Here is a 25,343-nt window from a genome sequence, read left to right on the forward strand (position 1 = left end):
TTACATGCAGTAGTAGTATACAATTTAGTGTACGTCTACTGACCTTTTCATTGTTATGTAACAATTTTAGGCTTTTACGTTATTACGTCCGTTTTACTTCAGCAGTTTTCTTTTTTCGGCTTATACACTGTTCCTTACCAAAAAAATGTTCTAAAATGGCGTGTGGGGGGTATAGTGCTGTAATATTCTGTTAGCGTTACCGAAACTGCGTTGAAGGCAGAAAAAAAATTCCAGTAATGACGAGTCTAGTTCTATCGCTAGCACTATTGTGGTGAAGCAGTTGAGCCGTCAGGGCCAAGTAGTGCAATGCCTCCCGCAATGTAGAATTCTGCAGATTCCTTAGACATCCGCACCTCCGCCAGCTTACGAAATCTCAAAGAGCGCCACTTTCCACACCCAGTCCCACCCATTGAGGTCGATAAATAACCCCCAAAAAGGTACCAGGTTTGCAGTAAACATAGGAGCAAGAGGGATACCTGGTTTTATTGCCATCCCAACCAGGCCTCTTTAATCTAACATTTTGGGGAGCCCACAGCGGAATCCGGTCCTGACCCAGGCTGGCGACCCCACGTACCTGTTATTAATCTTTTACCACAACGTCCATCCTGACCGCACACATGGAGGTTGCTCTCTTGTTCTCGTTGGAACAGGAAAAGGAGAGTTTAAAGGCCACCTCCCACCACCATTCTTCAATGTTCTTTCTGTCCCAACGGGACACAGGGAGTTCTCACGTGTGCCGGAGCATGGAGCGCCCTGCGGCGTGAAAACTCAGAGTCCAATGGATACCCGCTCAGGAGAGCGGAGGCAGTCTTCAGATCGCTACCCCTGCAGAAGGGCCTGGACTGAGCGCCCTTCACTCAGTCCGGATACCCGTTCAGGAGAACGGAGGCGGTCTTTGGATTGCTGCCCCTCTGCAAATGCTTGGCATCCCGCAGAGGGGCCGGCGTCAAGTGGCGGCTGATGCGGAGTGATGAGGCGGCGCCGAGTCCCCACGTCATGACGTCAGACGCACACTCGGCGGTATCTAGGACGCCAAATTCAAAATTAAAATGGCGATTAAAACCCCATAGAGCTCACCCTGTGGTATACAAGTTCTGGATCATCTCCTAGAACATCCAAAACTGTTGAGCCAGACATTGACAGCATGGAAGGTGACAGGGGAAACCCACCCACTGTAAGTAGTCCACTTGGACAAACAAATAGCAGTGATAGCTGTATTGTGGGTATAATGGCTTCTCCTGTATTTCCAGGAGGAAGTATCTAAGCAAAAATCTGAAAGCAAAAAGAGGATTAAGAGATGTGCGTTTTGTTCTAGGAAGTCAGACGCCAGTGCAAATAAGCTTGTTTGTGCTGAATGTACGGCGAAAATTGTCAGAGAGGAGCAAGAATCCCTAGTGGATGGCCTCCGCCAAATGGTAAGGGAGGAGGTTCAAGCTATAAGAACCAACCCGATCTCCCAGCAACAGTCTGAACCTTCTAGGCCAGCAAAAAGGGCCCGAACATAAAGTTATTTGTCATCCACATCTGAACCATCTGAAGTGGATTATTCTGAGGGGGAAATTTCGGAATTCACAGTGCCCATAATTGTGGATGACTACAATAAAAAAATATTATTTTTCAAATCAAGACCTGGAAGAACTGATATCAGCAGTAAGCAACACCATGGAAGTGGTAGATATCCAGCAACTTGGATCTGGCCAAGATGAGATGTTTGCGGTTCTTGGTCTCGGCGCAGGAAATGCTTTCCTGTAAATGAGACTTTGAGTCAACTCCTATCAGAAGCCAAAAAAAGGTAATCTGTCTAGAGAACTTAAAGATAGACTTTTGTTCGCACCTGAGGGCACAGAATTATGGAACGAGGTACCAAAGGTAGACATTCAGGTGTCAAAATTAATTAGGAAAACCTCCTATGCCTTTTTGAAGACGCGTTGCAACTAAAAGAGCCTATGGATAGGTAAGTAGATCCTCTCCTGTAAAGAAGGTGGGAATCCACAGCAAATCTAATAGATGCTAATATAGCGGCCACATCTGTTGCACAGTCTATGCACCTATGGCTCTCGCAATTGGAGTCGCATTTAAAACGGAAGATCTCTAGAGAGAAATTGTTACAGTGTATCACACTACTCAAAAAAAAAGCTACTGGGTTCCCAGCTGACGCATCAGTTAAGCCAGTGCGGTTTGCTGCCAGAAACGCGGTACTGTGAAATTCCGCCAGGCGCGCTCTGTAGCTTAGAGCCTGGCCAGGAGATACGGCCTCTAAAAATAAGCTGTGTTCAATTTCAGGGCAAATATTTATTTGGTCCGGTATTAGATAAAATCCTGGAAAAGGCAGAAGATAAGAGGATTCCCGACAGATTACCTTTCTGAAAACAGTTTGGCCTTTTAGCAGACAGTTGTTCTAACTCAGACAACAGAGAGGCAAGGGCAAGACGGGCAGGTGGTTTTATCCAAAAGGACGCACTGGTAAGATTCCCCTTTTTTCCCCCTAGATCCGAACGCAAATAAAACTACCGGTCTGGTATGGGGTGGGTTATCTCATTTTGCAGGGAGATGATCCCAGATTTCTGAAAATCCCTGGGTCCTGAAGATTATATTATCGGGGTACAAACTTGAGTTTTCATCCCTCTTCCCTAGGAAATGGTTGGTTTTCACACATCAAACACCTCTTCTTTAAGCAAGATCGGTGGAGGGGATTTAACATTTGTTACAGATAGGAGCTACAATGTAGCGTGGTTTTGGTTATTATTCGTCTTTGTTTTTGTTGCTGAAACCCAGTGGTTCTTTCATCGCCACCTATTGGATGGCAGCATCCCTGCAAATCAATGTCAGATCCTTTTTACATGTCCTTATAACAGTGATTGGTTTTCTGGCTTTTGTCAATTCCCATACACATACAGGTGTTTTGGGGGGTTTTGCTCTCATCACTGTACAGTAATATTCTAGCTCGCCTAATGAGAGGCGTATGACGTGGGTCAGGAAGGGTATCCTTAAGAAAAGCACCCAGAAGGTGTGTGAGGAGACTTGTATTTCCCAGAGCAGCTTGCATGGTGTTATAAGTCTCCTCACCTCCTAGGTGTCTCCACACACACCTTCTAGGTGCTCTTCTTAAGTAGAGATGATATCCTTCCAGACCCTAGTTAAAGTAACACATATTCAAAATTTGGCCTGGTCATTAAGGTGTACATAGGCTTCGTCCAACAATAAAATGATCATGGCGTTTCTTGCTGCTGGGACCTGCTATCACTTGTAGGTGTTGACTGTTTATATGGCTGTCACCACTCTGTAACAAAAATAACTTTGATCCATGATGGTTAAGGCCTCAGGTCCAGCTAGTGGCAGGGCCAAATAGGATGCCTGTCATAGGAAAGATTAATGCAATGTACTATACACTAAACGATCACTGCATTAGGAACAGTTGGCGCATGACATCTTGTGATCAGTTAAACTTGATTATGCAATAGCTGGGTCATTATCTTCTCTCCGACGTGCTAACCTCTAATCTGTGCAGCAGGAGGCAACATTTAGCAGCTTTGGGTTAAAACGATGGGTGACTTTGACCGCAGGCAAATTCTTTGTGCCTACAGGTGCCAGTATTTCTGAAACCGTAGCACTTGTTGGCTGTCCCTAAACCACAGTATCAAGAGTGTACCAAAACGTTCCGAGCAGGGATGCCCTCTTTCCTTTTTATACTTGCCCTCAAACTGCTGGTGATCTCTATATTCTTCAAAATTCTAATATATACTTTGTCGTCTTTGCTGCAAAACTCGGCATGCAGTTACATCTCAGGCAGATATACAAATGATGAGAGTTGTGGTGTGATTAGATGAACAGTCTTGCCACCTGAGGCCCTAAAAGTGGTTCTACTCTTGGCCTATAAAAAGGCTCTCAGAGGCTACTTGTGTGTAGTGGAGCTCCTTTTTTTTTTTATTCCCATGTATAGAGCTTGTTGACCACTCTACTACGCCTTTACGGAACAATTGAAGAGATTTTTTCCGGTTACCAGAGTTTGAGAGGAGCGCATTATTGGAATGTGAGAAACTGGATGGTTGTATCGAGTAATTGCCTACTACCTAGGCCATTCTGACCAGACTGTTGGGTCAGAGGTGTTTGGACCAGTGGATGCATGAGGGCATGGACACAAGGTGACCAGGATCGGGACGCCCTTAACGGGCTCTTGATAAAGAGGATCGTTCAACAAGCATGAGCAGCTCCAACTGTTTCATTGTCCACCATCCACAGACAGGTGGCGCCATCGTTACAGATCCCTGTGTCTGTATGATCCATTTCCAGGAGCTTGGCTGAAGGACATTTGGTCTTGTGGTGCCCATTATATGTACTGCCTTTGACATCCACCATTGCCAGAATTTGCATTGGTGTTGTGAACGACAAAACTGGACTGATCCGGGGTGTAACCAAGTTGTCTTAAGCAACGAATTTAGGTTTAGTTTTGGCACTGTTGATGCCCATGTTCAGTGATGTAATATATTGCCTTTCCTCTCCATTAAGCCTCATGTCCACAGGGAAAAGAAGAATTAAAATCTGCAGCGGATCACCAGCACGTGGATCCGCGCCCCATTGGAATGCATTGACCACCCGCGGGTAGATAAATACCCGCGGATGGTCAATAAAAGTGAATTAAAAAATTTCTGGAGCATGAAAAAAAATGGACATGCTCCATTTAGGTGCGGGTCTCCCGCAGGGACGGCTCCTGCAGGAGTCCGGATCCGCAGGAGACCCACGCCTGAATTAAACTCACCTGCTCCGGGCGATGCAGATCTTCCTTCCTTCGCGGCAGGATCTTCTTTCTTCGGCCCGGCGGATGTGCCTGGTGCGAAGTAGGGAAGACTTGCACGGTCCGCAGCATGTGAGTTTATTCTTATTTTAATGCCTCATGTCCACAGGGCAGGAGGGACCCGCTACGGATTCTCCATGGAGAATCCGTAGCGGGCCTGATTTTCCCTGTGGACATGAGGCCTAAGACTTAGTATCCTCATGCTCCTTCAAGGCTTTTACTTGAGATGATTCTGTTCCGCAGCCTCTGCACATGCTCAGTTGTGAAGCTCGTCTACAGACCAGAGGAAGGTGACAGTAGGCATGCCTGCACTCACGTGGCATATATGGAGTCTGAGTCTATGGAAAAAAGTCAGAGATTAACTTACCGATTCCACAGTCCGTCTTACTGGACTTTAAATCTACTTGAACATTTTTGGGATATTCTAGAAAGGGCTGTGAAATTTGCACCCACTTATCCGCAAAATGTGCCCCAACTAATAGGGCTCATGTTGAGTATGGAGGATGTCTGCCACACCGTGGAATCTGTTCCTTGATGGCTGAAAGCTGTGAGCGCCTAAAAAGATAGACCAACCCTAAATAGAGTAGGCGTTACTAATGCAGTGATGGCGAAGCCCAGAGAAGTGAAAGTCTGCTAGTGAGCATAAAATATAAAGTCTAAAAATGATTAATGGTGAAAACAATAGAAGTAAAACGCTCCCCCCCCCCCCCCATGAAAAATAGTTTTAGGCCGAATGCCAATGGACAGATTATCGCGGTCAGACACCTGTCGTAATTTCCGCAGCAATGTCCGTCCATAGACATGTTGTGTAAAACGATTCTTCCCTGCTCACGAGCGGAAATCAGCTGCGATTTCTGCTCATGAGGGGAGAATCGCAGCATGTTCTAATTTGTGCAGAAAAAAGCACATACTGCTTCCATTGCAGTGAATGGAAGCCATCCGTCCCACTATTCTCTGCACAGTGGAAGTATTGCGGGAATCTGTGTCATATCCCAGCGTCGGCGCTGCACTCCGCATGCATGCCAGCTTGCCGACTGACACTCTCTCGCCAGATCCCGGACAGGTGAGTATAGGGTCTCTGGGGGGGTGCCGGGTCTGATTTTGCAGGCGGAATCCGACCTGGCCAAGGGGATGAGGCATCATTGCAAAAAAAGTACAGATAATTATCTGTCTATAACTGAAGATGAAACTTTTAATTTATTCAAACTGCAGGAAAATAAAAAGAACAAAAATTTTTTCCAGAATTGCTTGTGTGTATTTTCTTGATTTGTTTGCCCCCTCCCAAAACAAGACTGAATAGAGCATATTAAAAAAAAGTTGTAGGAGTCTGAAAATGGTACAAGTGAAAAAATGTGACGTCGTCCCATCAGGTTTTGCGGAGCTCCATTGATAGAACAATAAGGTTACGACTTGCTGCATATGGTGACAAAAAGCCAATTCTTTGTATTTGATGTTTGTCCCCAGTTCTTATTGTGCCAGTGTAGCTGTACATATATTTGCATTGCTGGTGTTTGAAGGCATGTGTATTGCTGCAGTGTAGCAGATGTGTCTTTTGTGTGGTAGATTCAGAATTGTAAGAGCAATGGTAAGAAGCAGCATCAAGATTCTCCAAACCAAAACCAGAAGAAGAAAGCAAATGGAGTCCACAGCCCACAAGTTAAGCCGCAGCTGGATAGTGTTCTGGTAAGCTGTTCTCCACCAAGCTACTGCTTCTTGTAAAGCCCCTCGCAGCCATGTTTTGGCTGAGAGAGAAAAGTGCCCCAAGATGATTTGGGTACATGATGCCTCCTAGATTCTGGATGTTGTGTAATGTTATTGCTGCCACTGGCCATCCTCTGTCCGTAAGCCCATTAACAGCATGCGGCTGTGTTGTTTGTGCCATGACCTCATTTATGCTATTTCTTTTCTTTATAGAAATCTGAGCGAAAACTTAACCCCAGGAGGCTTAATGACACGTTTGATGTGGGTTCGTATATTTCTTCTGTTTTTTATTTCTAGAGCCCTGGATTATTTGGCTGTGAAATGCTCTTTTTGAAACAAATGGGGCAACTTTTCCTTTGTTAATAGGCCGGTAACTAAGGGTCCTTGTACACATTATCATTCTTCATTCAGTTGCAGGTAGTGTTGGCCCTGAACTGTTATCGTTCAGTTACACATGATCCAGTGATAAGCTGAGCGATAATCGTTCTGTGTGACAGGGCTCAGAGGATTAGATGGTCAGTTGATCCTACAGAGGGATCTAGCTTTTTTTTTTTCCTATCGACATAGCTGTGCGAGGGCTCATTTTTTTGTAGGATGTTCTGTAGTTTGGGTTGGTACCATTTTGGAGTACATACAACTTTTTGATTGCTTTTTATTGCATTTTTTTTTCTTGGAGACTGTAACCCAAGAAGGGCATTTCTGGCGTTCTTCATTTTTTTTGTGATTACGTTCATTGTGCAGGGTAAATGCGTTACATTGATAGATCGGACTTTACAGATGCAGCAATACCAAATATGTACTTGTTGTTTTATTATCTAAATTCTTTTATTAGAAATATGGCCAAAGGGTTTTTGTTTTTTTTGCTTTTAAAAAATTAGTAAAACATTATTGATCGTAATTTTTTTTTTTTTTTTTAGTTTCTAGAGGTGACAACAGCTTGCGATGCTTTGATCGCTCCTGCAGTATGATGGAATGCCAAAGCATTACTTCATACTGCGATCGGGCAGGCAGTCTATCAAGCCACCCCACGGGCATGGCTTGATAGGAATTCTGACATGACAGAAGGCCCCCAGCTGCCATGACACCCGCACGGCTCCCTCCCATGTCATCGCAGGGGGCCGTACTGGCCCTCTGAACATTGTTTGGGGAATTTAAATGCCGCTGTCAGAATTGACAGCATCATTTAAAGGGTTAACAGCTCAGATGAGCCACACAGTTTATCGGATCTGTTGTCTGCTGTAAGAAACAGCCAGCAGTTGTAATATATGGAGGGAGATTGGCCCACAATGTCCTTTAATACATGTCCTTCAGCTGCAGGGCGTAAAAACCTGATAGGCCGGTCATTGAGGCTATAGGGAGGCAGTAACACCAGTCACCCTTCATTTGTAGGGTTCACCAGTTCACAAGCTCCATTTAATCTTCTTACATGGTCACAGTGCTTCTGTGACTATCCAATGCCTACTGTGCATTAGTAATGCATTGATAGTCTGAGACGCTACACATCGCTCTCTAGGAAGTAGCATTGACCAAACTGAAGGCGCATGAAGGGTTTTATGCTACCATTGTGCCATGTAGTGGGAGCATTGCTGCAACCATCTAAAAGATCAAAGGGGGACTTTGGATCGGTGGTTTCACAGAATAGTGGTGCAGATGGAGGGCAGCACTAATATTACATTCCACCACCCCACCCAGTCCTGCGACTGACTATGTCCCCATGTCCGTAAGGTTGTTTTGGACTTCCTCTTCATGTACCGGTGGTTACACAAGAGCTTACACTCCCAGCAGCAATGACCTTTATCAGATGGCTTCTGCTGGGAGAGGGAGGGAGAGAGCTTTGCATGACTGGTTGGAGTGGTGGTGGTGGTGAAAAAATAGAGGAAGGCGGTGGCGCTCCTCCGATGAGGATGCAGTGAGGGGAATAATGGGGCGTTATTTTCAGTAGATGGTTTTTTCCGTGTGTGTAGTAAGGAAAGCTGTGTGCATCAATTCGCGGGTGCTGCCAAATCAGGGACTGTGCAACCTGGGCAAGTTGGCCAGTGATATGAGTAAAGAAGAAAAAAAACTGCTAGGGTGGCACAGCGTACCAGTTTTTCTTTATTCTTTGTATCACTTGGCATCGTGACCTGCATGGTCCTTTCATTCCAGGCCATCTATTTAATTGTGGATAGACATTAAATATATTTTAATTCATGGTATGCTTTTTTTCCTCCCCAGACTCTGTATTTGGTGTGGACATCCCCTCTGAAGGTCAGCACTACGACCACGCCGGTGATGAAGCTTGCAACGGGACTCTAGAGTACCCCTTCTCTTCCAAAGCCTTCCTGGGATTCCGATTTGACAGGGATGCCATCATGAAGTCCTTGGATGTCTGAGCCGCCAGCAGCTGCACAGGGTTATGAGTGCTGCGGAGTCGCAGCCAAGTGTGTTTTAATCAAGCCTTACCTTCCTCAGGTTTTTTATGGATGTGCAGGGATTCACTGGGGGTTAGGAGAAGGTCTGTCCTATGGACAGGACTCTACTTGGTTCTGTTCATTTTCTGTAAGTGTATCTGGTGGAGGGGGGTTTATCTTTCCTTCTTGCACTGTTTTTGCAATATCAGTTTTTTACACGCGAGTACCTTTTCAGTGTTCGACTCTCCCGTCATATATATTCAGTGGGCATTGCCTGGTTGGAGTTTGTCTTCACCTCCCTGACATAGATGTGACACTCGGTTTACTATATAGCTCTCGGTGTAGCTCGAATGTAATATGAATGCGTTGTCGGTGGTGCCTTCAGCCTTGCTGCACACCACTTGCTGGGGGGGAAAGGGGTTTTGTTGCCCTGTATAATATGCACTGCACATTATTCGACATTAACCTCTTCATGTCTGGAGTTGGGCTCCTAATATTCGGGGTTGAAAGGTCTGCATAACTCTGTTCTTTAATGCCTGTCCCTATAAATGGAGAATGTTGGCAGCGCCCATCTACTGTAGCATGTCTATAGTGACTAAGTATATGAACCCTATGGCTGGGAGGACAGAATGGCTATTCCTTTTAGCTTTGAGCTGTTTGGAAACTTCACTCTAATGTGATAAGACACGAGCTTTTCTCAGGCTTCTTATGTCATTTTTCTGCTGCTCGTTCATCAATGGATCAGCCTGAGATGTGAATAACATTTTATGTGGAATGTGTTTGCAGGGGGATCAGTTACCGGTTTGCATTAAGCAATTTCATTTCAAAGTGTTTTGCATCCCCTCGTTTTGGTGTTAACTGGTTATTCGTACAGCCTCTGCCTGACTGTGAGCCAGTGCTCACTGCTGCCACCTATCGCTTTTTGCTCTGTGAAAAAGCTTCAGACCTTTTTTTTTTTTTTTTTTTAAATAAATGCCACGTATTATGCTACTTTGTCAGATTTGAAGGGGTATTCCCAGAAACAACTCTTATTACCTATCTCCATAGTGGGTAAGTGTATGATTGGTGGAGGTTCTAGCAACGAAGCCCCCCAACAGTCATGAGAACAGGGTTCCCATCTTCCCTGTTTGACTGGAGCAATGGTTGGGCCTGTGCAGTGGGAGTCTATTCTAGTTTGCAACGAAGGAAGATGCCACTGTACAGCACTCGGCTATCCTAGTCAGTCCTATAGAGTATGAATGCCTGATCGGCGCTCCATGGGATACGTGTACCTGTGATTGCTGTGCCCCAGTGATCAGGCGCTTATTGCAAGTAGTCTTGATGGGTGATGAGTGTTGTTTCTGACCTATTGGGGTGGCGGGACCACTTCTCATTGTAGTCATATGCCGATGTGAACAGCAGCATTTGATACGTGTGGCTGATTTTTACTGTATGTCATTGTCCTTTTACAAGGAGCGTTCTGCACTGACCTGCCATGTGCGATCTATGAACGGCAGTAACTTAAGATCATGTCTTTTAAGGCTTTCTAGGAGAGCGACACTAGATTACCGACTTGTGATCTAGTAAGGTTCTTCTGCTCTCGGAGAATAACGTAACCATAAATATGTAGCACAGTCCTATGTTCAATCATTTTAAACCCGACAAGAATAAAATTGTAGGAGATGATGGTATTTTATATTAATTACAGGTCTACAAATGGTGCCTAATATGAGTGATATATGCAAAAAGCAAAACGGTCGTTGTAGGCGAATGGCCCGGATGGAGGCATCTAATCAGCTAGTGTCCCAGTCCCTAGTTAGTTTAGCAGAATGCTATATGGCCTCTTACATTTTATGATAAGAGGATTCTAGAAAAATGATACTTGAAACCCGTATATGCAAATGTGTTTAGGACCATGTAAGAACTAAGCTTAGCTCCTGGTGGGGTGGAGGGAGTTTCTTAGGGACACCACTTCCTGGGTGCCACCTGCTGATCAGTGACCAGTAATATAAAGCATGAGGCTTCACTTTTAAAGGGAATATGTTAATATACCTTTTGAATCCCATAAACAACATTATGGAGTTCAAAGGAGAGTGAACGGAGGTGTGGGGAGCTGCTTCTCATACTCACGGGGTCCCCTATTCCAGCGCTGTGTCACCGAGAAATCAACATGCGCCAACACACAGCGTGACTCTTCAGGAGGGTATTTGCAGACGCTCTCCCATAGAGCCATGCTGTGAGTGTTGGAACAGAGAGACCCAGTGACTAGCAGCTCCCCGGACCCTGTTCACTCACCTATTGAGCCCCATAACTGAGTTTTTGGGGCACAAAGGTGCTGAACTGTTTCCTTTTTAAATATGGAATGAATATTACAAGTTTTGATCTTGTTTGCTTGTATTTTTTTTTTCCCCAACGGTTTTAATAGTTTGATAAAATACACTTTTTTTTAAAAGACCTAAAGTCACCTTTTGTAATAGTAACCCAATTTCTGTGGTGGTTTTCTGGTTTCTCAGTGTAAATGAAGATGTTTTCACTCTGGTTGCCTGAACTACTTCCGGGGAGAGGTGTGTGGGCGTTATGGAATCGTGTAAGTACTAGATTACTTGCGTGAAGGCATATTTTGTCTTATGTTGTAAAGGGACATTTAAGCTTTCAGTATTATCCTATCTGCATACGTTTTGCAGTCAATTATAAGCTTTAAAGGGTCCTTTTTACCCTGAATGATCATTCAGTTTATCACTGGATCATGCAAAACTGAATCGTTCACTGTAAACCCTGCCAGTGACTGAATGACGAACAATAACCCATTTGCTTGTCTTAGCAGTAGGATGCTTCTTAATCAAGATTCTCTGCATAGTTGCTTACTTTTGTTCTTGTGAACATTGCCAAAAAGTAATGCTAGGACCACTTAAAGTCTAACTAAGTAATAGACAAAGCCCACCTCGTAAATATACTCGAATGGTGGGGGAAATCCTCTATGGTGCTATGTATTTGAAGTCGAATTTCATCTACCTCCACTTTGGGTGCAAATGAGGCTTAAAGATGTTAAAAGGAACCTTTCGCCTCCATCTCGCCCATGACACAATGGCCTTCACTGGCTAGCAAAGGATGAAAATGGACCACTTCTACTGCCCTTTCTTTTCTCAATGATCCCATGTACCTCTGCATTTAGGTTCCAGTTATTCCATGCTGTATGCAGACAGGGCTTTCCGTGTAACTGTATGCAATAAGCTGGCCCTAAAGGGAAAGGAGGCAGGGCTAGCTCCAGTTCATGATACAAGATTCCTCTTGGCCAGATGACTCTTAGATACTTGGTGCAAAATAACTTTGGAACCTAATTGTGGAGGTACAAGGGCTCATTGAAAAAAGACCGCCTTAGAATACATTGATTTTTTTTTTGATTTTTTTTTTTTTTTTTTTTTTTTCCTCCCCATCTCCTCTTGACCAGCGGTGGTTTAAGAACCTTTTACACGGGCTGATAAATTGTTCAGATTTCCGCATCCAATGGGAATCTCAAGGATTATCATTCAGTATAAATATATGCCCCAACTGAACGATTAACAAGAATTTGTTTGCTTCTCGTTCAGTTTCTGCAGACTTAAAACTAAGTGACTGATTTGCCTGTTTCCTATGAATGGAGGCGGGTACGCCAGCACCATCCCCGGCAGCTCGGCCTCCATTCACTAGCGATGCCCGATCCTGTGTGAGGGAACTATTATTACTGGGCTGACCTGTTGGAACTGTGAGATGGTGATCTCAGGTTCCCTTCAACTCCCAGAATGAAAACCTCTATTTACTGGCTGTATTCAGAGAACTGGAAAACACTATAGACTTAGGGTTAATATTCTAAAGTTTAGGACCCATTTAAATGTATGTCAAGAGTAAAAGAGCCTATAGAGCTGCAGTGCTGCCTCCTAGTGACTGAAATGGTTGGATTTTACTAGGAATAATGGAAGTTAAGTTGCCTTTAAAAATAATTTAACTTTTTTAGTTGATCTGTACCCTTGTTTTATGAAAATACATAGCTCTAGTGCACTGTATGTTTGTGTGCATGGTATAGGCATCCCTCTTTGCCCACAGGCTGGCCTGGCTGACTACTTTGCGCAGTACCCAAATATCTGTTCTACTTCATGCATTCACATTTTCCAGATGATTAAAGAGCCACTTTGGTGATTTACCCCCCCGCCCCCCCTCCTGGCCTCTCTTGCCTCAGATGGCCATGTAATCTTAATTCTGACCAGCTCAGATGTACTTGGGTTATGTGGTCGGTCAACTTCTCAGCAGTTTCTGTGATGGCATCAATCAGACTTGGAGGGGGACCAAGACACTCCTGTCACAGTTACTGATCACATAGAGATGATAGGAGATCACAGCTTATCCTCTTGTATAGTTATGGTCTGTAGCGCATTTAGGTGAATACAGAAGATAATGGCGGTGTTCTACCTGCAGCAGCACTTGTACAGTCTCTAGCTGTTCATATAATGCTGTTCTGATGCATTATGGGATTGATGAAAGCAAAAATCTGTGTCAAGATGATCCCTGATAAGCATCTGACAGGAGGCTGTACTGCATGGAAGTAACAGCACTACAGCAAGCAGGCGAGGGGGCATGGATGGAAAGTTTTTGTTTTCCCTTTAACAGAACCTAAGCAGTTTCTGCAAATAAAGGTAGAATATTGTGTCACAGTGAAATGGTGTTAGGGTTGGCATTTGTGGTATACAACTGGTTGTGGTCACCTTGCCATCAGTTTAGTGCTAGCCTCCGTGGCACAGAACATGCACTCCGTTGCAATGTTTCTTGATTGAACAGCGGCATTATGCTTATCTTCTGCATTAATAATGCACCATTACCTTTAGTCAAGTGATGTGATCTGTATTGGTGAAGCTCTGTTCTGGCAGCTGTAAGTATCGGGATGGTTTCTCTTATATTGCTGGATAACGATACTGTGAAGTTCCTTTTACCCCCTATGGGCTGAAATCTCTTCTGTATACATTTCAATATAAACACTTCTAACGGCTCTGTACAGGAACCGGCGGTGCATCACAAGTGTTGAAACTAGTTTACTTACGCCGCCTGCACACGTTTGGATCGGATTCCGCAAGCGGATTTCTGCCACGCAACACTTGCGATTCATTGCAGAAATGAACTGCGATCGCTTGCGGACAATCGCAGATGCGATAGTTTTTCTGCACAGACCATATGCTGTACATCTGCGTAGAAAAACTATCACCAGCAGGTGAGTACATCAAAGTTGCCCACCCCCCTGGAAAAAAACTTATATACAAAAGGTTAATGCCCAGATGATATTCCCGTGTCTTCGTGGTGGTGAAGGGCATGCTGCTCTCTTGGCTTGGGAGAGCAATGACTATCCAATCCCTGGGCCACTGGAATGGGCAATGATGTGTCCTCTGGAAAAAAAAAATAAATCAGTCCTGCACTCTCTACCCCGCATTCCTGCTTACTGTTATTCATTTTGCTTGCAGGTTGCTAGAGGACCACACAAACTATCCGCTTACAAATCCTCCCCCATACACAATGTAATGCGGATGCACTGCGCTTCACTTGTTCCCCTAGAGATCAATGGAGCCTATTTGTACAAAAACAAGAGCATGCTGCGATTTTAATTTTTCTTTGTTTCCCATGTGAAAAACCCATTTACTTCCGCAGCTTCAAGTAGATGCCTTCCAGTGGGCAAATATTACAGCGGATCATCTGTGCAGGTGCCGATTGCGGATTCTGCAATTCAAATCCGTTCTTGTGCAGGCGGCCTCAATCTCAATTTTTTGTTTTGTTTTTTTTTTCTCCAATGTTTTAAAGTTTTTCCTTGTTCCCTCTTGTAGGATCCAGGTTTGGTTATAAAGAACAGTAATGCATTCAAATAATGAATTAAGCCTTAAACTTACTGGCCAGAGGCAAATAAAGAAAAGCTTAGTGAAACCGATACAAATGAAGTCGTATTCATTGTCTGCTGTGGTTTAGTGTGACTAATGCAATGACTCTCGTCTAGGCCACTTCACTGTATTTGTCTTGTTGGAAGCTTTATACAAGTGGGCTCTGCCCTCTGAGGTTTTGCATAGTCAGACCTAGGTTTTATTGCTATTGATATGTCTCCTTGTTGTATTCTGTCTGTCTAGAAATAACATATTACTAAACAGCAATAAACCAAACTTGTGAAATCATTGTTCAGCTGTCTGTTATATTAGGTGAATTCCTGTAACCCATCTAAATGCCCATTTAGACGGGACAAATATTGGGCAAACGATGCCTGACACTCATCCCCGCTGCTGCACGGGATCTAATATCACTAGCCTGCTCACAAAGCAGCTGGCAGGGGGGCGAGGTGACAGGAGGGGATTTCACTCCTCTGCACCTCTCCATTGACTTAAAGCAGCCGTTCAGTACTGAATGGCTATTCACACTGAGCGATCATTAATCTCACTGTTTTATTATTTATGCTGCATAAACGATGGACAAGAAGCTGAACGATGATGATTCAGTGTAAATAGCAGCTGTTCAGTTCTTAAATGGCCGCTATGTTAAGTCAATGGAGAGGGGCAGGGAGAGCAAAGAGGGAAATCTCCTGCCGCCCCCTGTACGCCAGCAATACTACCGTGTTTCCCCGAAAATAAGGCACCCCCTGAAATTTGCAGAAGTCCCAAATATAAGGCACCCCTGATAGTAAGGCATAGTAAAATGTGCAGGCAAGTCAAGAGGCCTGTCCCCTGCTGCCATCCCCGTTGTCTCCTACCTCCACATGTATAGGTAGATCTGCAGACAGTCTGCTGTTATCCTGTCCCTGCTGTGCTGTACGAGTGTGCTTTTGTGAGCTCCCCTTGCTGGCCAGAAAAGTCCATACTGTACGTTCTGTTCCTACTGTACATGTCTGCTGTGATGAGCTCCCCCTGGTGGCCGGAAGCTGTAATACCATCCCTGCTTACAAGTGGTACAGGAACTTCTGTCTGCAGACAGGTACGTTACTTTACAGCCCTTATTTTTTTTATGGCTCTGTGTGTGTCAGGCAACCTGTGTGTAATTCTTAAAGGGGTTGTCCCGCGCCGAAACGTTTTTTTTTTTTCAATAGGCCCCCTGTTTGGCGTGAGACAAACCCAATGCATGTGTTAAAAAAAAAAAAAACGTTTAGTACTTACCCGAATCCCCGCGCTGCGGCGACTTCTTCCTTACCTTACTAAGATGGCCGCCGGGATCTTCACCCACGATGCACCGCGGGTCTTCTCCCATGGTGCACCGTGGGCTCTGTGCGGTCCATTGCCGATTCCAGCCTCATGATTGGCTGGAATCGGCACACGTGACGGGGCGGAGCTACGAGGACCAGCTCTCCGGCACGAGTGGCCCCATTCACCAGGGAGAAGACCGGACTGCGCAAGCGCGTCTAATCGGGCGATTAGACGCTGAAATTAGACGGCACCATGGAGATGAGGACGCTAGCAACGGAACAGGTAAGTGAATAACTTCTGTATGGCTCATAATTAATGCACGATGTACATTACGAAGTGCATTAATATGGCCATACAGAAGTGCTGAACCCCACTTGCTTTCGCGGGACAACCCCTTTAAGGCTGGGTTCTCGCAGAGCGTATTTCCAGCGGAAATCTCGCGGTTTGGCCACAGCGATAAACAGCGAGATTTCCGCCGGGAAAGCGCTGCTTCAAAACCCACGGCACTCAGCCGCTTGTTTTGAAGCGACCTGGCTGCACGCTTTTCCGTTTCTGTGGCCGGTGAATCCGCACCGCAACACCGGCTTCTCCCAGCTTTGCCGTGACAGATTTGCTGTCCCATGTGGACGAGATTTCTGAGAAATTTCGTCCACAAAGCTGGCCAATTGAGGGATTAGCGGCCACAGACGGATTTGCCACAGCGAAATAAGACACCCCCTGAAAATAAGACATAGCGCATATTTGGGAGCAAAAATTAATATGACGCGTCTTATTTTCGGGGAAACAGGGTAGCTTCTGTACAAGAGCACGAGAGCGAGTATGTGCAGGGACGAGTGTCGGGCATAGTTTGCCCAACATTCGTCCAGTCTAAATGGGCCTTTAGACTTTTATGGTACGTGCATAATAGTGCTTTGGTTACAGAAGGGCGTCCCTCTTTCCCCCTTCATTTAATCACTGTCAGCACACTAACTCATTGCACCATCTACAGGCAGGAAACTTTTTTTTTTATATATGAGCACCCCATTCCCCAGCTGCCGTACGAACGTTCCTGAGATCACTGTGTGATCTGGCTGCAGTAGCTGTTTGCTGTGACAGTTTCTGCTGGAGTCATTGAGCAGGGTACATATAGCTACCTAATGGAAAAGTTTGGCCCTGTATATATATTAAAGCCACTCAGCAATTTGCACAGAAGTGGTAGATTTTAAACCCCATTAAGAGGTTGAGATTACAGTGACCAACCTGCTGACAGACTCCCTTTTGGGTTTTTCCATGTGCAGTGTAAATGCAATCTTATTTAAAACCAGTAAAAGTAGTGGAGCAACATGCAAATTTTGTTTTTTTCAACTTGCAGGTACCACTGTTTTTCTCACACAGTATTGCACGCACTGAGAAACTCAGACCAATATTGGGCTTGTAAACATCCAATTCTTGCCTGTGTAAATGCAGCCTTAGGGCTTACTCAAACAGTTAGAACCTCACGTGACGTTTGAATGGACTTATTCACATGAGCAATTTAACTTTTTTAAAAATTCTCGCAGCATATTCTATTTCTTGGACCATCTCGCTCATTGTTTTCAATGGGACCTTAAAAGACATTGCATGGCGCACTCAGGTCGTGTGAGGTTTGTGAGTGCAATGTGATGTTTCTTATTGAAAGCCCCTTGTGATCCTCCTGATGCACGTGAAATATGTGTCTGAAGATCGCAATTTCACAGAAGTGATGTGAGGGGGTTTTGAATCAAAAACCCCTTGCATCAGTGTGAAAAATGTACATTGGGCCGAGAAATGCTTGACAATCTCATGCTCTCACCTGTGTGAATTTAGCCTAATCAGGCTTTTTCATCATGAGAGAGCTTTGTACCACTCATGCAAAATCAAGAGGGTCAGCCTCTGATGTTAACCAAGGTTTCCTGCAAATATCTAGTCAATTTTTTTCTGCTGGGCTGTCTGTGAATAATCATCTATGAATTTAACAGTTTCCATACTGTGCACCCTTGTATATCCACTACAATGGATACTATCCTTCGGGCACTGTTCACATGGCAGACTTCTAAAGTGGATTTCAGGACATTCCGCATGGAAATCTCCTTCCCTTGGATGAATGGGAATCTATACCATAAGTTACACATCAATGCATTTCCTGCATAGGAATTTGAAATCCTTGTTGCAGGAGAAAAATAAGTAAGAAGTCAGTGAGGTGCAGAAAGCAGGGTAGATAACCCTGCAGAGATTAGCAACGCAAAAATCAAAAGGGACCGCCTCGGATTTCTGCAAATAGGGCTTTTTTGTCATGAGAAGAATCCATTGTGTAAATGTGACCTTGAGCTTCAGAGCCGCTTCCTTCCTAAAGTAAAAAAATAAACCTTTTCCGTTTCAATGAAGACAGATTGATGCGGAGACGTTTTTCCACATATGAAGTATTTATTCTGAATATAAGAACATTTGTAAAATAAACGTATTATAAATTGCTCTGTATAAATAAATGAAGTTTATTTTTTATTTTTTTTTACATTTTTATATCAAATTAACAAAATGACAATCTGCCAGAAGCAGGATCTCTGGAAAGTCAGTGACACGGGGTGGATGACAGTGGCGGAGTGGACAACACTGTTTACAAAAACTACACAAAGTGTCACTGCCTGATACATTCGGACATGATGTGGAAAACTGGTAGAAAAATAGCACATTACAGAAGTCTTTGTAAAGCAGAAATCCATGCAGTACCCCAAAACACAAGGAGTGCACTGTAGAGGATCAATCAGCTGCTAATACAGTGACTCTCTTGGCCATGGTACATTTATTACAGCACAAGGACCTGAAGACCGTAGTCGCGTAAAAGAATAAGGAGATTTATCAGGTTTCATGGAAGTAAATTAATTGTATATATATATTTTTTTTTTAAGAACCAAAGCAGCAAACCCTAATGGGAATGGGCCCAGTTTTGCACTCAAATCCAGACCTAATGCATTCTATGCTATGGCCACACTTCATGTGAAAGCACATATCCTTTATATGCAGAAAATGGCATATTTTAGACATGCCTTGGCTGGTGCTACATGGATGACTTGTTGCTAGACAGATGCTACTTGTTGGTTGTATGAAGCCAATACAACGATTTTCCTGCAGCTGCTGAAGACACAGATGGCAATATGATGTTTGTAGTAAGAGCTTTACCTGAAGCTATTCAGCCTGATTATTCTAGATCCAAACAATCTCCCCCATAATGAAGTATGATCGCACACATTTATATCCCCAGCAGATTACACATGGGTATTGTATCCTATACACTGGGTTATTTTTTCCTCAGACTGGCAGCAAGGTACCCCATGTGAGGTCTGGCACCAAACAACCCTTTTTTCAAGCACTGATTTTGGAAATTAGTTTTATGTTTAAGTTCTGTAATTTTACTTTAATACAGAGCTGAACATGGAATTTATTCAGCATCGCAGGGATTTGCCTTATTCCTAGTTTGGGGTCATTGGCTCAGGGACGGAATGTGCAGTTTATGCATCAATTATGGACATTACACTGGAAGAATAAAAAAACCGTCATCTGTAAAACTTACTAAAATAAGGACCTTAACAAATAACTTTTTAAAGTGCATGTTAAATTTTACAGATGAGCGCTCTTCGCTACGGAACAGGCTCATTAGGAAATCGTATAACAGCTGCATTCACATTTCCACACAACTCCCAACCTACTGCGAGTGACTGGAAAGAGATTGATGATGGATATTTGAAAGACCAGCAACAGAACCATAAGAAAAAAAAAAGAAACTATAAACCTGAACCCCGTGGTCCTTACTAACCATTAACAAAGTTGGCCCTACACTTATGATGGAAACACACAGAAAAATGTGTATAGATGAGATCTGAGCTGAAGAGACGGCCTTCCTCTAATCACCAATCCTCATCCTCCTGTTCCACCCCTGCCCCATGGGTAATGTACAGGTTGTCTGCACTTGTCATTTCTAGCAGAATGTGAATATAATGTAAATGGTTGACTTACACTTCTGCAAACACAATATTCCGTATATATTAAAAAGCAACACATAAAAAAATAGGCTATGAATATATTTTGACAGCTCCCAGAAGAAAGAAAAAGCACTTTTACTCACAGTGTACTAAGAAAAACAGCCTCTGCATCAGTTTCTATTAGTGTATTAAAGCTGTAGGGTGAGCACCCATCTGGCTGAGCCAATGCAGCGGTTCAATGTATTGGTTGAAGACCCTGGAGAATCCCCTCCCCAGCAGCTCAGTCTTACATCGTTTTTTGCTGGTAGTGACAGCACCACAAGAGGACTATGAAAGTTCTCATACTTCTAACGTGAAGTAAACAAAGGTGCAACTTTGCTCATGAGCATCTAGTTTCTTCTTCATAGCACACATAACATGACGTCTCCTGCTTCTGGCGCGCACCAGTGTCTAACAGAAGAGTATCTGAGCCATCACAAGGAAGACGAGTATTTCCATGTGTTCCTGCCAGCAGTATGTGGAGAGCGAGCGTATAGTACATCCAGTCACACCCAGGAGCAGACAGCTGGAGTAGTGCTTTGAGGACAGGTAAGAAGCCATCCGTGTGTGTTGCAGGTGGGTTCACAGTGATGTCTCATTAGTATGAGGTCTGGAGTTTTCCTCCTCTAGTAAAGCTATCCTCTGCTTTAGCATCCGCACTTGTGTCTCATGTCTTTCTACCATCGCCATCATCTGGGACTCCAGCTTTTTCAGTTTATTCTGATGTTTCTTCTTCGCCTTTTCATAAGCTGCCACAAGGTTGCTGTGAAGGAAAAAGACAGTATAATGACATTCTGGATTGATACAAGGAAGAGACACTTTCAATGTTAGAAAGAACCAAAACCATTAACAAGGTAAATCCACAATAGGCGTAGTAAAGAAAGTGGGGGGGAAGCTTCTGTAAGAGCAGCTCTTTGTGACACCAACACTCATGCATAACAAAATGTCAGAAGCTGCTGAAGTTGTCTCCAAGAACTTTTTCCATTTATATAAACAGAGGAACAAGTGGATGAGATCCGGGAAAAGGCTGGCACATTGAACATTTGTAACTTAGTCATACAAACAAAGACTTATACTAAAGAAACATCTTATACCCTGTACAAGTGTACCATTTAGGACCTCCATCAGTTAGTCTCTCTGGATGATCCAGCACATCCATGCATTACTTATATTGTGTACTTGCTATTGCCTCTCTGTTATCAGCCAGAGACCTGGAGTATATTGTAAGTCTTCTCTGCTCAAACTGTAGTAATTTGATACTAAGATTGCCCACATTACATTCCAACCCCCCTTGGTATGATTTTGTTCTGTTCACCATGCATCTGTGTGTATGTAGCGGGTATAAGAGATAAGATGAGCCAATAAGCCTACCTACATTGTATAAGGCTGTTAGAATCCTATTTTTTAAGGACTCTGGGTGAAAGATGTGAATCGACCAGAACCCGTGCACACATAAAATAACCATTTCCTGAGAAGATCCTGACTTGTTCTGTCAAATATCCTATTTCAATATGGCTTACTGGCTTCACTGGGCACCATGGAGCTGTAATTCTCCCTCTGGTTGCTGCCAGGCTTTCACAGTGAGGACTTCTGGGGGTTCCTGTGATCAGCGTATTTTTGGAACCAGCACAAACCACCCTCATTTCATTTTAATAAAACAGGCTTTTATTTCTAAAGAAAAGTTTGAAATTGTTACTAACCTGTTCGCTCTCTTCAAGTCATTTACAAACTCTGCTGATTGCTGATGCCGAATTTCACTGCTTTTTGTGAGTCTCTCCAGGGCGCTCACCAGCTCCTGCGCCCGAGACTTCAGCTTCTTTTCCCTGCAATAAAAAAGCCACCATTTATGAGAGGTTTACATCATATAACTAATAAGTGCTGCAGTGTGATCTGCAAGCATTGCCATCTTGTGAAAGTCCTAAACTATATACATGATGAAAGTGAAGGGTCTGCCTGCTACTGGGCTTTTGGAACCCTGTTTTGTACAAATGTATAGGACATTATATCTTGTCAGTTTTAGTACGGCTCACTGGATGTAATCTGTAATATGGCCAGTAGGGGTCACCATTTCCTTAGAGCTTGACAAACTGCTGATTTTGTACAAGCTGTGAACTGCAGGATGTCCAGATCATAAAATAGCTGAAAACTTCATAAAATTCAAAAAAAAGTAAAAGAAAAAAAAAAAATTTTGCAATTTATTCACATTATTAATTCTGACTTTTTCACAGAGTTGCACTGCCCACCAAATCCCTTGATTTAAAGGGAATATGGCAGCTCGCACCCGCTGTCCAAACTGCAGGCATGATGTTATAGAGTAGGAGGAGCTGAGCAGACTGATATATAGTTTTATGGGGAAAGATTCAGTAGAAGTTAAGTTTTACTCATTCTGCACTGAACAGTCCAGTGGACTGCCCTGTCAGTGATAGATGGCCTTTCCTGAATGCACAGTCATATACAAATTGTTGTGAATCACTGACAGGGCCGCCCATTGGACTATTCAGCACAGAATGAGCAAAAGTTAAAAGATATATAGTTTACATGGTTGACATGATCCAGAGTTGCAGGAAGGGGGGGAATTACTGAGGCAAGTATATTAATAAGTGCGGCTACTATTCCTATAGGATAACTAGAAATTAGTGAGCACGCACGGTAAAGGCAGATACTCGAGCGAGCATCGCTCTTCTCGAGTATCTGCATACTGGTCCGAGCAAATGCAGGGGGGGGAGGGGAGTAGAGAGAGAGATCTCTCGCTCCCCCCGCATTTGCTCGGACGAGTATGCAGATACTTGTGAACAGCGACGCTCGCTTGAGTATCTGCCTTTACCGTGCGTGCTCGCTCATCTCTAAGGATAACCCTTTTAATATAAAAGGAAAACAACCACAGGGATGAATCCGCAGCATTTAAGATGTACTTCTGGAGGTACAAAATCTGCTTGCATTGGCTGAATTCCTCCAGCTAGTGAAGTACAACTGTGGGGTAATCACATTTCCTTTGATTGAAGTGAATGGAGGCCATCCAACCCACAGCCCATATGCAACTAACATTGCAGATAGGCCGCGGGTACCAGCATCACTGCCTAGCAATGACACAGCAAATACAATCATTAAAAAAAAATCTGTACTACGCATTACTGCTTGCGAGCCCCATGGTCATCCAGATAATGCAGTGTTTTTCTGGGCAACTACTACTAATGACATATCCTCTGGACAGGACATCAATAGTTAATCCGCCTGCTGTAAGCACCAGAACACACACTAGGATATGGAACGGAAGTAGATCACTGTGACCCCTGTGTAGCTGCTGGTGCTTGTACCTGCAGGTGCAGCTTCCACTGATTTTAATGAAAGCTGTACCTGCAATTACCAGCGCCAGCCACTAAACGGGGTCGGAGCAGCTGCTTCCACTCTGTACCCCTGTGTGTTATGGTGCTGACAGCAGGCACCTGATCACCTGAGGCAGACTCCAGCTGATTAACTATTGATGACTTGTTCTGAGGATACATCATCAATAGTATTTCCCTGGAAAATCCCTTTAAAACCACTTGACACGGTCCACTGACTGTGCGGCAATACTCATGATTTTGGATAATTTTTGCTCGAGTTAAACAATACAAAGCAAGCCCACTTTCTAGAACCACAGTTATCATGAAGCCAGAACCTTTTTATTCCATCCCAATGCTGGTTATTTGACATTCAGGGGGGCATTAATCTGTATTAAACACATTATAGTACTATCAGCCCATAAGGCCTCACTGATCCTTACATGGACTGTGAGCCAGCAATGTAACCCAGTCCTAGAGAAGGTTACATATCTCCGACACCACAAAGGCAAGGCCTCATCCAGGTCCCAGCTCACGTGGCAGCCGTGTAGAGGGCACAGCATGCAGACATTGTCATCGGATTAATTACACAAATTATTTCTGTAGCAGCCGCAGCATGTGGGAGAGTTCATCACACTTAGGCGCCACTCACTGTTGCATTGTAAACCAGCTAAATGGCATTTAGTTCATGCAGAAGGCTGCAGTAATACAGCAGCGAGCAGATGCAGAAAAACCGTGTGTATCATTACTCCTAAATCAGCTATAATAGAAGGTAGAAGCGGGCGCAGAAATACAGATATATAAATCCCCCAGCCAGAGGCACAGCGGGGGCTGTAATATCAGGCTTGTGCCGGCTTTCATAGAACTTCACATGGCTTTGATATCTTCCATACTGCTGTATATAGAAGTAATGTCCTCAGTGGCGTTAAGGTTTCCTTATAGTTAATCAGATACGGAGACAACCTAACGTTACCACTTCCACGGTCAATGAGTTTTGTTGTTTTTTTTTAAGTCCCAGCGGCAAACATCACATTACTTGTCTGCGTCAATCACAGACGCCGCTGTCCATGGGACTGACCCATCCTAGAAATACAAACATGAATTGGTCAAATACTCAATTAATGTTATCAAAACTGAAACCTGTGAGCCATGTCCAACATGTAGACATTCAGGTGCCCCTTCTAGAAGAACATCAGTGTACTACAGGCTGCAATGAAGGATACACCACGTTGTTCTGCATAGTAAGAAGTGTGTAAACCACTGAGCTACTGCTCTGCCTCTACAATAAGACATGGGTCATACAGGTTAATAAGGCACATGAGATCCGAAAAGGATATAAGGCCGTGTCCATATAGTGCCATTGTGCCAAATTATTACATTAGGGCAAAAAAAATACACAGAAGCAATAAAAACAGTCAACAAAGCAAATCTCTGAATGAAGGTAGAAGAAATAGATTTTCATATGACATGCATGCCATGTTCCACAGTCACTGGAATGGAAAACAGATGGCAAGCACAGGCACAAGCAACACTGTAATTTCCAATTGATTCGAGAGGACGAGCGCTCAGCGATAGGGGAAAGGATTTAAAATTACATTTCCTTGAGAGGAACAAAAATGCCATTTCATTTTCTATACATAAAAGATTGAAACTCAGCAATGACATTTGTCTGAATGCCACTACAGAATGGGGGCCTAGGAGCAGCCAGTGTGTGGATTATGGGAAGAGCGTGGAAGTGCCGTGTGTACCACGACTACAGAGGGCATTTATATGGACAGTGACAACCCACCAGAAGATGGCAGACACAACAAGAACATCATGGTTTAAGGCCCATTTAGACACAACGGTCATCGCTCAATAATCGTTGTGTGTAACTGTACTTACATCGTGCAGTTTTCGTTATACCGTCGCTCGTTGTTGTCCTTCAGCATGCTGAAAGATAACAATGAGCCTTATCAGGAATTCACAGCGGG

The 25,343-nt window shown here is 43.9% G+C and overlaps 2 protein-coding genes across 5 annotated transcripts in view; one reads left to right on the top strand and one right to left on the bottom strand.

Moving 5' to 3' along the window:
* The window catches only part of DCP2 (decapping mRNA 2), a 29,500-nt gene extending 14,462 nt beyond the window's left edge, over positions 1–15,038 (top strand). Inside the window, exons 9-11 of one of the 2 annotated variants that reach the window (XM_066603072.1) lie at positions 6,356–6,475; positions 6,707–6,758; positions 8,708–15,038. In XM_066603072.1, coding sequence (XP_066459169.1) covers positions 6,356–6,475; positions 6,707–6,758; positions 8,708–8,865 — 330 coding nt within the window. In that variant the 3' untranslated portion in view covers positions 8,866–15,038. The remainder of the gene's footprint in view (positions 1–6,355; positions 6,476–6,706; positions 6,759–8,707) is intronic. The other variant, XM_066603074.1, reaches the window with a different exon arrangement.
* A 3,400-nt stretch (positions 15,039–18,438) lies between these two features.
* Positions 18,439–25,343, bottom strand: part of MCC (MCC regulator of WNT signaling pathway) — a 283,211-nt gene continuing 276,306 nt past the window's right edge. For all 3 annotated transcript variants that reach the window (XM_066603069.1, XM_066603071.1, XM_066603070.1), the window contains 2 exons: positions 21,751–21,873; positions 18,439–20,813 (listed from right to left, as the gene is read on the bottom strand). In XM_066603069.1, coding sequence (XP_066459166.1) covers positions 20,633–20,813; positions 21,751–21,873 — 304 coding nt within the window. In that variant the 3' untranslated portion in view covers positions 18,439–20,632. The remainder of the gene's footprint in view (positions 20,814–21,750; positions 21,874–25,343) is intronic.

Source organism: Eleutherodactylus coqui, chromosome 5, assembly GCF_035609145.1.
Source record: "Eleutherodactylus coqui strain aEleCoq1 chromosome 5, aEleCoq1.hap1, whole genome shotgun sequence".
NCBI classification, from domain to species: Eukaryota; Metazoa; Chordata; class Amphibia; order Anura; family Eleutherodactylidae; genus Eleutherodactylus; species Eleutherodactylus coqui.